This window comes from Schistocerca gregaria, chromosome 1, assembly GCF_023897955.1.
Source record: "Schistocerca gregaria isolate iqSchGreg1 chromosome 1, iqSchGreg1.2, whole genome shotgun sequence".
Classification (NCBI taxonomy): Eukaryota; Metazoa; Arthropoda; class Insecta; order Orthoptera; family Acrididae; genus Schistocerca; species Schistocerca gregaria.
Window position 1 is genome coordinate 870,036,226 of NC_064920.1, and position 16,560 is coordinate 870,052,785.

General features: G+C 36.9%; 1 protein-coding gene across 1 annotated transcript in view; it reads right to left on the reverse strand.

The window, feature by feature from the left end:
- The window catches only part of LOC126273233 (venom carboxylesterase-6-like), a 159,173-nt gene that overhangs the window by 111,065 nt on the left and 31,548 nt on the right, over nucleotides 1–16,560 (reverse strand). The window contains exon 2 of the mRNA XM_049976780.1: nucleotides 785–934. Within this exon, the coding sequence (XP_049832737.1) occupies nucleotides 785–934 (150 nt within the window). The remainder of the gene's footprint in view (nucleotides 1–784; nucleotides 935–16,560) is intronic.

The following is a 16,560-nucleotide window of genomic DNA, read 5'->3' on the forward strand; positions in this document are numbered from 1 at the left end:
AACTGGGCATGTGGTATCAAGGCAGTAATAGAAGTCAGCAGCAAAGGTATCATATGAAAAGCTATTATTTTCAAACCATTTTATTTGTGCTAGCATGCAGTTTAGTCAATTTATGTTGTCATTATACATTATTCTTTTAGTTACAAACTGTTGCTTTGTAGTGACACTGGGGGCCTCATGGAGCTCCAATTTAAGCTGTACTGCATGGTGATCTGAGATGGCTAGTTTTAAAACTGATGCACTGTTGGATAGGTGGGTCATGTTTGTTATTATGTTGTCAAGACACGTTTTACTATTGCCAATTTCTCTAGTGGGTTTCCGAATGAGTGGGGTCAGGTTACATTCATCACACAGACGATGTGAAACTTCTATTCAGATGATAGATCACATATACTCTCTCATAAGTTATCCTATGTTTTACTGTGTTCTCTTCACCAACAGTGGGGATGGACCACAAGAAATTGTCTGTATGTACAGAACATTACACAATATCATCAGTACAAGAGCAACCCCATAATATTAGAAGCTACATTTAGAGGACAACCTGGTAACTGTATTATGGAAGTCATTATTAATCTGATTCATTTACTCTCATATGAGGGTAGTTTGTAGGTTGAGGCTCCTCTCTTGTCACAACTATTCTTCAGTAAAAATAGTCTTCAGTTCTTGACTTCATTAAAGAAATATATGTTAGGTCACATACTTTTCACAGGTAATAGGTTAAGCACCTAAATTGCAAAAAAAATGATAGAACATGAAACTCTCAGTTCTATTGCATATCTACCTTTGGAGTGAACACATTGAGATGGAGACAATCTTCATCACCAACAATACGTGACTGCTTTGGATTAGCTATGAAAACATACTGGATGCAAGGGCTACCATAATTCTCTGCATCCCATACACCCATCCATGACTTCATTGGCTCTGGCTCCTGCAACCAAAGGACAGATAGTACACATATGTGCTCACATGTAGTGTTTTGTTTTGTAGATACAAACAGTGTGAGAAAATGAAAAATATTTTTATGTTGTGCACTGTACTCACAAATGATATTTTTATTCTGCAACCTATAGGTAACTATTAATGAATGCCATATGAGCTGTTCAAATTGGAATGAAAAGTCTTACTCATGTATTTTACTGAAGAGTGTTAAGTTACACAGATGATATTCAGCTGAGAACAGCTATATCTCAGTACATACTATATATATAAAAGTACTGAAATACTTCAGGCAAAACACAACATTAGCAAAAGTAATTATTGAAATAGCAAACTGAGGGGATGTACTCAGTATATTAACTGAAACAGGAGAAAGGTAAATGAAGTTTTCAATCTGCTAACATTCATACAAGAATAAAAAACTTGCAATTCTGGGTCATCTTTATTTTATACAATTTATCAATTCATAGTGAGACTTCAAAATGCAATAGCCATACCAGCAATTGTGACAAGAGATATTCGCTCAGGACCGTGGGTTTTTACTTTTCATATACACTCCTATTTACAAATCAAGTTACTAGAAACAATTTTAGAATGCTGTACTGCAACTGTTCTAAGAGACAACTTTAGTACACAAAGGTAATCAAGTACATTAAATTTCTGTTACTTTATGACAATGCTTATGTGATGCAGACCCACAAAGAAACACTTTAATTGAAAATGTACATGCAATTATTAAAATTGTTATAAGTGATACAGTTCACAGTTGACTTCTGGTTCATAGTCTCCAGCAGACACAATTTTTGGTGACATGTCACCGTCCTGAGGAGCATGGTTGACTTATCTCCCCTCCTCTCCTGCACAGTGCACCGTATGTGGTCTATGTCAATGGTCATGCATCAGTCTCTGTAAAGGAGTTGTTTGGTGGCCCTCCCCAGCTGTGCCAGAGTCGATGTAGGCACACTGACCACCTATTCTGGCAGCTCATTCAGTTTCTTGAGTGTCTTATCTTTAATGCTGGTTCCAAAGCCTTGCTGAGAGTATAGCCATACTCCCAGTCGACAAAATAGTCCCTGTAGCAAGTTTGGATGGCCTCTCTCACAACACAGCTCCAGTATTTCAACGTCTATGTCAAAATCACTGTGCTTTTATATTCATTGTATGAGTCTTGGAAAAAGAGTACTCTGTGACCACTGACTTTTTTGACACATTAATGGAGTGTCCATAGTGGTTCTTAGCAGTGATATTGTAGAGATTCGAGAATTTCTGTGTAAATTCTAGAATCACTCGGCTTTCTACTGTCTCGAACACACAATATTCTAGATAAGAGTGTGGGATGGTAAAATCCTACCTTCTGCACGTCACATGTTTGTGTGTGCAGGTTTAGAATTAGTCACGGTAAGAACATAGAGGCGGCAGTCAAACGGCACAGACGAGTACTTGTCGGGTATTCCGTAGATGTGTTAGTGAGTGTGTAATGAAGAGCCATGGAGTTTACATGCCGCTCTGTGCTTATTGTGCCATTGACTATTGTTAACTATAACAAGAACAGTTGAAAAGGTACTCTTGTAGATCTTGACTCAGCCTTATTAGAGGCAAGACGTATTTTAGACTCTTTTTCTGAAAGTCATTGTGGCTAAGCAGACTTTCTTTTGAATGCAACACAATTTTTGCTTCTAACGACTGTACGAGAGACTTGCTGGAAGTTCCATATTTTGTTGAAAGTGAGAATTTGTTATTGTACTTCATACTCAAATACATCGTTGATTGCATGGATACTTCGAGTAGAAAGAGGCTTGGAAGTTCCTGTATCTAGTGTTATTCCAAGGGGAAGAAGTGAAGAGAGTTTCCAGCAGCTGGCTATCCAGTAAGATGAAGTGGCTGCAAACCCCAAGTAAGTGGAATGTGGTTTGGGGAAATAATCAGTATAACACAGACTCACTCACACTCTTTAAGTCGTCAAAACGTTCGAATATGTAAGCCCTTATGAAGCACCTTGGTCTTGTTCTTTACCTTCATGTCTGGGTCAGCACTGATTTTCCTATAAGAGTCATCATCTAGCAGCTTGACATTTTCTCACTGTAGTTCTTGTGGCTCAGCATAACAATAGCGTTTACCTTTGTCAGCAGAGAAGACAACAATGCCAGATTAGATTAGATTAGATTAGATTAGATTAGATTAGATTTTCGTTCCATAGATCCGTGCTGAGGAGATCCTCGTGGATATGGAACATATAAATTTTTTTAAGCTGAAATAACAATACTACGATTATGAATATATACAATACATCATTTATTTCTATTAAAAAATTCTTCAATGGAGTAGAAGGTGCTTTTAAGTCCTTGTGCAGATCATTTTTGTTCCTAGTATTGTATGTATGAACTGAGCTGTTTGTTGGTAAAAGAGATATATTATTTAGGACAAAATATACTGAGAGGCAGAAGTTACTATGTCCAGTTCTTTGAAGAGGTTTCTACAGGACATCCGTGAATTTACTCCGCAAATAATACGTATTACACGCTTTTGGACTCTGAAAACTTTTGTTTGACTTGAAGAGTTACCCCAAAATATTATACTTTATGACATTATGGAATCAAAGTAGGCAAAGTATGCAAGCTTTTTCATTTTTATGTCGCCTATGTGTGCTAACACTCGAATTGCAAATACAGATTTGTTAAGGCGTTTCTGCAGTTCTGTGGTGTGCTCTTTCCAACTGAATTTATTATCAAGTTGTAATCTGCTCTTCTTCGTACTTTTTGCATGTGCTGGGTGGAAACCTCTTCCAGGTTCTGAATTGCATCTAGTGATTCTTTTCGAAGTTTAATGTCGGTGAGTTGGCTTTAAACCATTTATTAATATCCATGAAAATATCATTAGCAGGTCTTTCTAGAACTACACTCGACATACTACTTATTGCAATACTTGTGTCATCTGCAAACAAAACGAACTCTGCTTCTGGCAGTATAACTGATGAGAGATCATTAATGTACACAAGAATAAGCAATGGCCCTAAGGTGGATCCTTGTGGGACACCACATGTAATTTCTTCCCATTTTGATGATGACTGATGACTTAATTCACTAGTCCCTTGCACTGATACCCTTTGTTTCCTGTTAGCGAGGTATGATTTAAACCATTTTGCAACACTGTCCATGACACCATAGAATTATAATTTACTTAAAAGAATGTTGTGGTTCACCCAATCAAATGCCTTTGACAAATCACAGAAAATACCTGCTGCTTGTAATTTGTTATTTAATGAATTAAGCATATTTTCACTGTAGGTGTAAATAGCCTTCTCGATATCAGAACCCTTTAGAAATCCAAACTGTGTTCTTGATAATATGTTATTTGCGGTCAGATGGTTGAGCAGCTGCCTGTCCATTACTTTTTATAAAAGTTTTGAGAATGCTGGCAAAAGTGAAATTGGTTTGTAGTTTGATGGTATCTCTTTATCCCCTTTCTTGAATAGATGCTTAACATATGCATATTTTAGCCAGTCAGGAAATGTCCCAGTTATAATTGACTGGTTATACAAGTAACTTAGAATTGTACTAAACTCACAAGAACATGCCTTAATTAAATTTGTTGATATTTCATTGTACCCACTAGAATGCTTTGTTTTTAAAGATTTTATAATGGAAGTTATTTCTTTTGGTGAAGTGAATGATATATTCACGTACTTGAAGCTATTTGTGAAGGCTAGTTTCAGATATTCAAGGGCATTATTTACTGATCCTGAAAGTCCCATTCTATCAGTAACGGATATAAAGTACTTGTTAAATAGATTTGCCACACTATGCCCATCAGTTACTAATGTGTCATCTAACCTTAGTGCTATTTGCTCCTGTTCCTTTCTGGTTCTACCAGTCTGCTCTTTCACTATATCCCATATTGTTTTTATTTTGTTCCCTGACATTGCTATCTTCTTCTCGTAGGGCATTTGTTTAGACATCTGAATTACTTTTTTAAATATTTTACAGTATTACTTGTATTTACCTAGATCATCAGCATTGGAGCTATTCTTGGTCGATAGATACATTTTCCTTTTTGTCTTACAGGAAATCTTTATTCCTTGTGTAGTCCATGGTTTTATTATAGACTTGTGTTTAATTTGAGTAACTTTTAGAGGAAAACAGTTTTCAAACATGGTACTGACATTGTTCATGAATGTGTTATATTTTTCATTCTTGTCATGAGCACTGTAAACATCTTTCCAGTTCATATCTTTGAGCAGTTTTCTAAAACACTCAGTGTTTGGTTGATTGACTACTCTCCTGTACTCAGATTTAAGAGTCTTGATAATCTGCTTAGAATTTACATCTAAAACAAGGAGCTGCATGTCATGATCTGATAGTCCATTTATAACAGGTTTCATGATATGGTTTTGTTCCTTTGATTTGTCTATAAAAATGTTATCAATGGCTGTCCTTGAAGATTTGGTGATCGTAGTTGGAAAGTTTACAGTGTGAGTTAGATTGAAAGACAACATTACTAACTGCAGTGAATGTTTACTGGAAGATTGCATTAGAAAATCTGTGTTAAAGTCACCAGCAATAAAAATTTCTTTGGTTATTCCTGTTAAATAACCCAAAAGAGCTTCTACATGTTTTAAGAATAGATTATAATTTCCTGCAGGTGCAGTCTCTAAGGTCCCAAACAGCTGAACTGTCACTATTGGCGGTGTTTGATGTTGCACGTTTAGTTGTTGTCTGAGAAAGACAAATTTTGTGACATATTTCTTCAGGTGCTTCACGCAAAGTCACTTTACAACTCATTCTGCTCTCCTGACGTCCACAATCTGTATGAATGTATGAGAGGGGCCCTACCACTACAACCAATGGAGAAAAACGATGTTATGGACAAAGGGAGATCCACAGCATTTTTCACTATACAGCAGCATGCTATTGGTTGAAATTGAGAACATCCTGAAAAAGTATTGAACAAAAACTGTCTTCTGCCCAACAAACAGTACATGGGCATTACTGTGGAGCATCATATCTGATCATGGTTTATGGAAGGCAGGAGTATACTAGATTCTGTGCTAATGTGACTCAACTAACACAGACCAAAAATGCGGCCTGTCTGCCAGATTCGTTTAATTGAATACGACTGTAACAGGATTTTTGTACGAGTGTCAAAATATTGGTACAGTGTTGTCAGAACGACCATTGGAATACTTTCCAGGATCAATTTTATTAACTAGGACTGCATCTGCAATCTCAGAATTAATATTTATCGAAAGAAAAGAAACGTTATTTATCATGATTTTCCGAAAGACTAGCACTTGGAACGTGAGTGGATAGCTGGATGCAAATGTGCGGACAATATGAATGTGAAAACTGCAAGTGTGTTCATTCATCTTCAGCTTGAAGACTGTGAATGAGGTTTGAGCAATGAACTTGTAGGGCTACCCTCAAGAAAGAAGTTGTACCCACAGCAATCCATAGTGTAAACATTCCGAATTGGCATTGGGGAGAAATTGCAGAAAACGGGGAAATAACATTCAAAATAATTATAACTCAAGAAGATCCTTAAAATAAATAGATTGACATCAATTGAATCCTGTTTTCAGGCAGTTCTGAATTACTCTCTAACATCGAATGACTCGTTATATTGTGTAGAAAATAAATAATGATGCCCAGGTTATTATCTTTTGCTCCTTGATATTCTAGTGTGTTTAATATTAGTTGGGACTTTTGACATTTGGCTGGCCGGAGGGAGACGTAACGCCATTCCCCAGGTAAAATCACCGGCCGGAGTAGACGAGCAGCTCTAGGCGCTACAGTATGGAGCTGAGCGAACGCTACGGTCGAAGGTTCGAATCCTGCCTCAGGCATGGATGTGTGTGATGTCCTTAGGTTAGTTAGGTTTAAGTAGTTCTAAGTTCCAGTGGACTGATGACCTCAGAAGTTAAGTCCCATAGTGCTCAGAGCCATATGAACCAGGTAAAATCAATGGCGAGCCGGCTTTTCTTACAACGATGCCAGCAGTTCGGTTGGTAAAGCGAGACTGTTGTCACACCTCACACGATTAATAAACGATACCACGTGGTACCACACATTAGATGCTCTCGTTGTAAAATCGTATTGAAGTGCTCTGTGGTAGTTAAGTATTGTGAACAAGTGTTCTCTGTTGGGGCTGCATTAACAGTGCACTACATATGAATACGAAATTTGCAATAAAAATTTCGTCCAAGAACGCGTTCACTGGCTGGAAAGATAACGTTCTGCTGCAAAATATTCTTCGGAATTCGACAATAGTAATGAAGAAATGATACGTGATGTTGTGTTACTGCTGCAACTGGAATAAATGGTAGGGAAGATACTTTGCAGGTGTCCTTTACCAGTGGTAGTGGAATAGAACCACTTTTATTACATCTAGGAGAAACACTATCCACTTCCATTTTGATCTTTTGACTGAGCTGCGATTTGCCCCATTTATTTAAATGCATACCATGTGTTATGAAGTGCTGTCTTTCAAGATCGTCAGTACTGAGGAAAAAAGCATTTGTTGTGGTCTTGCAGATCTTTTTATACACCCTGTTTGCTTTTTGAATTTCTCTGTTCACACAAGAAGATTCAGTAAGGTCATGTCTGTGTGGTATGCCTACAACAATAACTTTTTGATCCTCTGTTTTACATAGCGCATCTCTTAGCACTCTGTTTGCTACTATTACTTCATTCTTATATACATCATTTGCGCCGCCCAATATTACAATGCATTCACTTTGTGTCACGTGATTATTGTTTTTATAGTCTTTCAAAACTTCTTTTAGGCCTGCTCTAGGTTTCACAACACTTGTAACATTGAGATCCTGCTGGAAACGAAGAATTCCTGCAATTCCTCTTCCGTGGCTGTCAGCAAGCAAAACTGTAGGCCTACTAAAGTTTTTAGGAGTCACTTTGTTTGCAACATCGAGACAGTTACGTTTTACTGACTTATTACACTTTGTAAATTTCCCTTCCGCCGATCCCGATTCGTAGTCTTGGTGTGAGTTGCTTGTTTCAACATTTTTAAGTTCACAATCCGTAATAAGGTATTGAAATAGATTTCTTAACGGAACTTATAACTCACTGGAAACAAATTTAGGTTTTGCACATTTCTTTGGTTCACTGTACTCCTGAAGTCGACCGAGTTCTTTATGTGATGGGTCAGATAGACTTTTAATAATGTTTTCCAACAACAGAGCATGTTCTCTTGTGGCTTTCAGTTCTTTTTCCAGTGATTCGAGTACTATGATTTCACGATTTGCGCGGCACATTTCACTCGCTGCCAGGCGTCCGTTGCACTTTGTTCCACACGTACACGAAATGTCTTCTTGATTTATTTTCGCGAAGCACTGCGAATGATACCAAATATGCAACACTGAACAAATTCTAATGCCACTTGATACGATTTTGTCGCATCACTTGAACTAATTGTGGCGCGCTTTGGGGAATAAGTAGCTTCTCTTGTTGCCATGTTGAAATCTGCTTCTTTTGTCAAAACACAACAGAGTATGTTAATCACGCAAACAAAGATTTGACACTCGGCGCGGTGGCTGACGGGAGGTACTGCTAACATTCTACTGTACTTGAAATTGCGACAATATCCTGAAGAAGTGTATTATTAAACTAACAACTCAGTGCAACAGAAGTAAATATTTTACGAAACAGCCCATTCTCAGTATAAAATAAACTTGTAATTTCATCACTTATATTGTTACAAATCCCACAGCAGTTCTTGTTTCACCAGCTATCGATGGCTGTCAATAATTACACTATTTAAATGGAAATATCTGTAGACGCTTGAATATCGCAATAGATATGGAAGTTTCGTATATTAATCGTATGGCAAAACACTGGCATCTTTGCGCACTATCATTTGCCAAAATCTTGTATCGATATCTACCATTTTGAGATGCGTCCTCGTAGAAATCGAAACAAGATTTTGGCAAATGATAGTTCGCAAAGACGAGAGTGTTTCATCATATGATTAATATGCGAAACTTCCATATCAATGGTGATATTAATACAAGGTGTAAAACTTTGCTTCCACTGTTTTTCCCCAACATTTGAGGCTTTAATGAAACAAATTGGTTACACATGTATCATTCAAAGTATTTTCCATTGCTGCCCACTACTTGTCCCATCTTTTGGTGGGTAGTGTATGAATCCCGCGACGAAAAAATTGTTCATCTTTTGAAGCGACCCAATTTGTGACTTCTTCATAAGATCAGAAGTGTTGGTCAGCCAGGCCATGCGCCATTGATATAAACACCTGTTAGTCGGAGGGAGCAATGTCTGGAGAATACGGCGGGTAGGGTAGTACTTCCCATTTTAACATTTCCAAGTATGTTTTGACATATTTTGCAACGTGGGGTCGAGTGTCGTCGTTCTGCAAAAGCACTTTATCTTGCCGCTTGCTATATTGCTGCCGTTTGTCTTTTAATGCTCTGCTCAGACGCATTAATTGCGTTTGATAACGAGCATCTGTGATTGTTTCACTTGGTTTTAACACCTCATAGTACACGACGCCGAGTTGGTCCCACCAAATGTAGAGCATGATCTTGGAGCTGTGAATATTCGGTTTGGCCGTCGATGTGGAAGTATGGCCGGGATATCCACATGATTATTTGCGTTTAGGGTTATCGTAATGAAGCCATTTTACTACCGGTCACAATGTAATGCAGAAATCCCTTCCGTTTTTGTCTCTGAAGCAACTGTTCACAAACACACAAACGCTGTTCAACGTCTCTTGGTTTCATTTCACACGGGACGCAAGTTCCCTCTTTCTGAATCATGCCCATAGCTTTGAGACGTTTTGAAATGGCTTTCTGGGTCGCTCCCCCTAATCATGACAATTCTTCTTGAGTTTAACGCGAGTCTTCACTCAGCAATGTCCCCAATTCTGCATCTTCGAAAACATTCTCCACCACTATGCCGGTCTACGACGTTAAAATCACCGTTCTTAAAACGTTGAAACCACTCACGACACGTTCCTTCACTAATACCATCCTTACCATACGTACGTGTGAGCATTTGATAAGATTCAGCCGCTGTTTTCCTCATATTGAAACGAAAAAGTAATACCTCCCGCAAATGACGAGAATTATTCTCGTAAACTGACTTTTTCAATCAAGAACAGCTTCATGATGCAGACATAAATGGACCAATATTTGAATGAGGTTATGTTGACTGAGGTCCAAGCTAACTGCCTGATGTCTGCGATCTGTTTCTTTCGACCACTACTTACCGTAGTCCCCACCTACCAGCAAACGGCGGAAGCAAAGTTGTACACCTTTTATATATAGCATTGTATGTGATTCATATGAAATATGAATATTTCAATCTAGTTTTTTCACTGATGCATGGGTTCGTGACTGTGTGCTTTACATACATCCCATTTTCTCGAGTTTGTAAACAGACAGCGAAATCCTTCCAAGTTTAAAGATTAATTCAATACATTATTTACATTTATGCAGCAACATGTAACCTAACACGCACCAAACACAAATTTATAGCAATATCTACTTTTCACTGCAATCTACGAATTCCTTGCAGTAGTTTATCTACTACCGAAGTATCACAATATCTATGACCATTAACGAAACGAGATGCGATTCAGCATGAAGCTGACGAGTTAAACTATTAAGATGTGCGAGAATTAGAGTTTATTACAGAAAAGTTTCTTTAAAATCGTTTGAGATAGATTGCAGATTGGAGCAAAGAGTTGTCAAAATGTTTTATAATGGGGAATATATGGTGTCTTTTAAACGAAAACAAAAGGGTAAAATGGAATTCAGAAGACATCGCCCATTCACTGACTTTAAGAGCTCTTTCGCCAAAAGCATATTTAGCTGTGGCCTTGAAGTATGTGCTTCACAAATATTGAAAGTGATTCTACTGAACTCGTTAATGACATCTTCGATGGCCTGCACTCTAGAATTAAAAAAACATGACTGTTCACCTCTGCGTAGGGGATGTGGAATGAATCTCACAATTGTGGAGAATAACCTAAAGAGATTCCTAGACCTTTGTTCACGAATGTGGGTTGGCGACAGAGAAAGATTGATGCCTTTCCAAAAAGGTTCTATCGCATCAGTACAACCCTTCTTTGGTCTTTTTGAAAGCGTAAAAAGTATGAAAGTCCAGATTAAATCAAGATTGGGTGGAAATTTGTTTTCTAGGGTACATGGATTAGACATATTTTACAATAACCCTATGCCATTCGAAGTAATTAACACCGCGCATCTTCTTACATTGATGGGTAATGCAAGTGATATTTCTTTCTCAGGAAACACATCAGTTACTAAAAAATTAAACACAGTCTTCTCAGTGTGAAATCGACTCAGTTTCTGTCTCCCTAAGTTTCATTACAAATGACCTATGTGTAAATGTTGTTGATGTATAGCCAGAATGAGAAATCTCAGAATCAGTGAATTTCGAAGAAAATTTATTAACGGATATGGTATCAATGTGCAATGAGTCTGTAGTCCCAGACGTGGTGAAATACACTGCAGGTTGTAAGTGCCAAAACATTGATAAATCGTTAGGTTTTCCAGTAGAAAAAATTGAAGTAGGAGAGCATTATGCAGACTGGATATCAATTATATCTAATGGGGGTCTCTACTCTCCAACGCCAGCATGGGCAAAGTATTGAAGTTTGAAAAAGAATTTGTTACTTTTCATGGAAATGGAGTGTGCGAACAAAAAAATGTCGTAATATATATATAACAGATGTATGAGGACAAGCCATAGACACATGGTTGACGACATACGCAAGTTAGAGTCTGGCCGTGAGTCATCCACGAGTAGCCAAATGGCAAGGTAACTGCCTGCAGTAAGTGGGAAATCTCCGTTCGAGTCCGGGTCCAACTCAAATTATCATTGCCATTTCAGTCTACAGTTGATGGTTGTCCATAATCAATTGCAAATACCATCAAACTACAGACCAATTTCACTTTTGCCAGCCTTCTCAAAAATTTTAGAAAAAGTAATGTACAGGCATCTTCTCGACCATTTGACCACAAATAATATATTATCAAGAACACAGTTCGGATTTCTGAAGGGTTCTGATATTGGGAAGACTATTTACACCTGAAGTGAAAATGCACTTAATTAATTAAATAACAAGTTACAAGCAGCAGGTATTTTCTGTGATTTGTCAAAGGCATTTGATTGGGTGAACCACAACATCCTTTTAAGTAAATTAGAATTCTATGGTGTCATGGACAGTGCTGCAAAATGGTTCAAGTCATACCTCACTAACAGGAAACAAAGGTTGTCAGTGCAAGGGACTAGTGAATTAAGTCATCAGCCATCATCAGAATGGGAAGAAATTACATGTGGTGTCCCACAAGGATCCATCTTAGGGCCATTGCCTTTTCTTGTGTACATTAATGATCTCTCATCAGTTACAGTGCCAGAAGCAGAGTTCGTTTTGTTTGCAGATGACAAAAGTATTGCAATAAATATTATGCCAAGTGTTGTTCTAGAACGATCTGCTAATGATATTTTCATGGATAGAAATAAATGATTTAAAGCCAACTCACTGACATTAAATTTCGAAAAGACTCACTATACGCAATTGAGAACCTGTAAGAGGTTTCCACCCAGCATATGCATAAAGTATGAATAACAGCAGATAGAAGAGATTGACAGTCTTAAATTCCTGGGATTACAACTTGATAATAAATTCAGTTGGGAGGAGCACACCACACAACTGCAGAAACGCCTTAACAAATCTGTGTTTGCAATTCGAGTGTTAGCACACATAGGCGACATAAAAATGATAAAGCTTGCATACTTTGCCTACTTTCATTCCATAATGTCATATGTTATAATATTTTGGGGTAACTCTTCAAGTTAAACAAAAGTTTTCAGAGTCCAAAAGCGTGTACTCCAAAAGCTACTCAGATTGTCTCCTACGTCGTTAATATAGATCAGTAACAATAGAGAGCCTATAACACTTCCTTGGGGAATGCTGTATATTACTCCTGTTTTACTCGATGACTTTCCATCTATTAGTACGAGCTATAACCTTTCTGACAGGAAATCACGAATCAAGTCGCACAACTGAGGCAATACTCCATATGCACACAGTTTGGTTAGAAGACACCTGTGAGGAACGGTGTCCAAAGCCTTCTAGAAATCTAAAAATATGGAATCAATTTGACATCCCCTGTCGATAGCACTTATTACTTCATGAGTATAAAGAGCTAGTTTTGTTTCGCAAGAACGATATTTTCTGAATCTGTGATGACTGTGTGTCAATAAATCGTTGTCTTCGAGGTACTTCAAAATGTTCGAATACAGTATACATTCCAAAACCCTACTGCAAATCGACCTTAGTGAGATGGGCTTTTAATTCAGCGGATTCCTCCTACTTCCCTTTTTGAGTATTGGTGTGACTTGAGCAAGTTTCCAGTCTTTAGGTACGGATCTTTCTGTGAGCGAGTGGTTGTATATAATTGCTAAATATGGAGCTGTTGTATCAGCATACTCTGAGAGGAACCTGACCGTTATACAATACGGACCAGAGGCCTTGGCTTTATTAAGTGATTTAAGCTGCTTTGTTACACCCAGGATATCTACTTCAATGTTTCTCATCTCGGCAGTTGTTATTTATTGGAAGTCATGGAATACTTTCTTCGTCTTCTTTGATGAAGGAGTTTTGGAAAACCGTGTTTGATAACACTGCTTTAGTCGCACTCTCGTCAGTGACTTCACCGTTGTTATTACGCAGGGAAGGTATTGATTGCGTCTTTCCACTGGTGTGCTTTATGCATGACCAGAATGTCTTTGGGTTTCCTGCCAGATTTCGAGACAGAATTTCGTTGTGGAAATTATTAAAATCATCTCGCACTGAAGTACACGCTATATTTCATTTCATTATCTTCTTGTACATCACTTTCATGGTGTAGGAACTGTCACAACAAAGTTATCAAACAAGTACAAGTACTACAAACATAATAATGGAATATCACTTACAAGGCAGTTTTAAAAGTACAAATTTGGACATATAAATTAAAATTTTTGGCAATAAATTTACACACAATCAAAGTACTCATCTATGTCATAGGAAGTTTTGCTTAAAAGGTAATTTTTAAGCTCAGTCTTGAATTTTACTTCATCTATTATTTCCTTCATCTACACTGGCAGAGCATTGTAAAGTTTTATTCCAAAATAACCAACATGCTTTTGGGTTTGTGTTTTCATTACCCTTTCTACATACAAATTCTTATGACTTCTAGTATTATAATTGTGGCAGTCCTCATTTTTATGTAGATTTTTCATATGTGCTCTTGTACAGAGAATGCTTTCAAATATATACAGTGATGCTATTGTGAGTATTTATAGTTGTAAAAAAAGGGCCTACAATGAGTTCTTGGAGAATTGTGTTATAATTCATATAGATCTTTTCTGAAATTTGAAGATATCTATTAAGCTCGATTTAGTTTTACCCCAGAACACTATGCCATAAGACACAAGGGACTGAAAGTAAGCAAAATACACTAGTCTAGTACATTCTGTGCTGCATACTCTAGATAATGTCCTCAATGAAAAACACACTGAACTGAGCCTGTGGGATAAATACTTGGGATGACCTTCCCAGCTTAAGTTTTGATCAATGTGCATGCCCAAAAACTTTGTGAATTGCACACTTTCTATCTCCGTATCAATTATATTTAACAAGATGTCCATATGTTAGGTTGCTTTACCATACTGTTTATAATTGATTTTACTTGGATTAAGTGTTAACCCATTAGTATTAAACCTTTGTTGTATATTTTTCAGGACTATGTCAGTCGTGGAGTTTAATGATTTTTTATCATCACTTACAATTACGCTCATATCATCCTCGAACAACATTATTTTGGTAGAAATATTTAGATTTTTTATGTCATTTATATAAATCAAGAATAATAAGGGGCCAATAACCCTGCATTGTGGGATGCCTACTTCCAATTTCTTTGCATCCGAAACCCACTTTATTTTTCTGATTTTTACATTCTGCGATGACTGCTATCATGTGAGTTCTATCTTGAAGGTAAGATTCAAACCATTGCCTCACAACTCCCCTGACACTTATTGCCTCCATTTTGTTTAACAGAATTTGGTGATTTACTGTATCGAAAGCTTTAGATAGATCCAAGTTAATTCCCACTACACATTTTTTAGTGTCGAGATTCCTGAAAATCTCTTCAGTATAGGCATGGATAGCTGATTCTTTACTTAGGCTTGAGTGAAAGCCATGTTGATTGCAGTTCAGAAGTATGTAAGCACCTAAGTAATTTATGAATCTGGTTTTCATTAATTTCTCTAGAATTTTTGAAAATGATTGGAGAAAAGATACTGGTCTATAATTTTCTACCTTGTGTCGATTTTCTTTTTTAAACACAGGTCTAACCTGAGAGATCTTCAACCTCTGAGGAAACACACCTTTGCTGAAAGACAAATTGGCAATATGTACCAAGGGCTTTATAATTTGTTGGGCAACTTTGTTATTATTGACACAGGCACTTCATTCACACCTGCAGACATGTTTGATTTTAGACTCTTTCTCACCTTTAATATTTCATTATCATTTGTGGGAGTTAACAACATACTACTGTCTACTTTTGAGGCTGTTAATTTCTCATGTTGAGTAAAGTTTTTACTTAAAGACACAGGTAGACTTAAAAAGTAACTATTTATGTAATTTGCCAGAGTTTCACCTTTTAATTCAATATTTTTACTGTTTTTGAGTACTATTTCCTGATCCTTGAGGCCCTTACCTATTTCCCTTTTCACAATTTCCCAAGTAGTTATTGATTTATTACCTGATCTTCTTATTAATTTATCACTGCTTAATAATTTTGCTTTGTAATTACTTTTCTATATATTTTTTGTAGTTTGCTACATGTTCTTTAAACTTGGGGTCAGTACAACTTTTTAGTTTATAGTTAAGCATTTTCATGATCCTGGAGGAATTTCTAATACCTGTTGTGATCCAGGAATTAGCATGTAAATGCCCATATGAGTTTGTTTTGACAAGTTTTTTTTTTTTAGGAAAACACATTTTAAAATTCAACATAAACATGGAAGTAAAAACATTATATGCAGCATGTGTGCTAGTTTGTAACAGTACTTCTGCCCATGATTGGTTGGTTAATCAGTGTATTTATGAAGTGAATGCAACTATTTGTGGAGATGGTTCTTCTGTACATTTGATATGAACTATTTTTGATCACAGGGGCTATGGGAAATCCAAGAATGAGTGCATTGTGATCACATATTCCTAGGTCAACATTTATTACATCTGTATCTATGGCATTTATATTTGTGAAAATATTATCTATGAGACTTTTTGAAGAGTTTGTTACTTGTGTAGCGTCAGTTATATGCAGACGCAAGTTGAAGGTCTGTAAAACATTCAGGAACTGACCTTTGGATGCACCTTCTGTCAGTAATTGACATTAAAATCTCCACTTATAATTATTGATAATTTTTTATAATGTAATATATCGAGCAATATCTCTAATTTATTTCTAAAAATTGCAGGATCACCTCATGGTGATATACACTGACGTTATTATTTAACTGTATGGCTGCAGCCTCAAAATGTTTTTCTTCGCTCAAGGACTCAGTTACA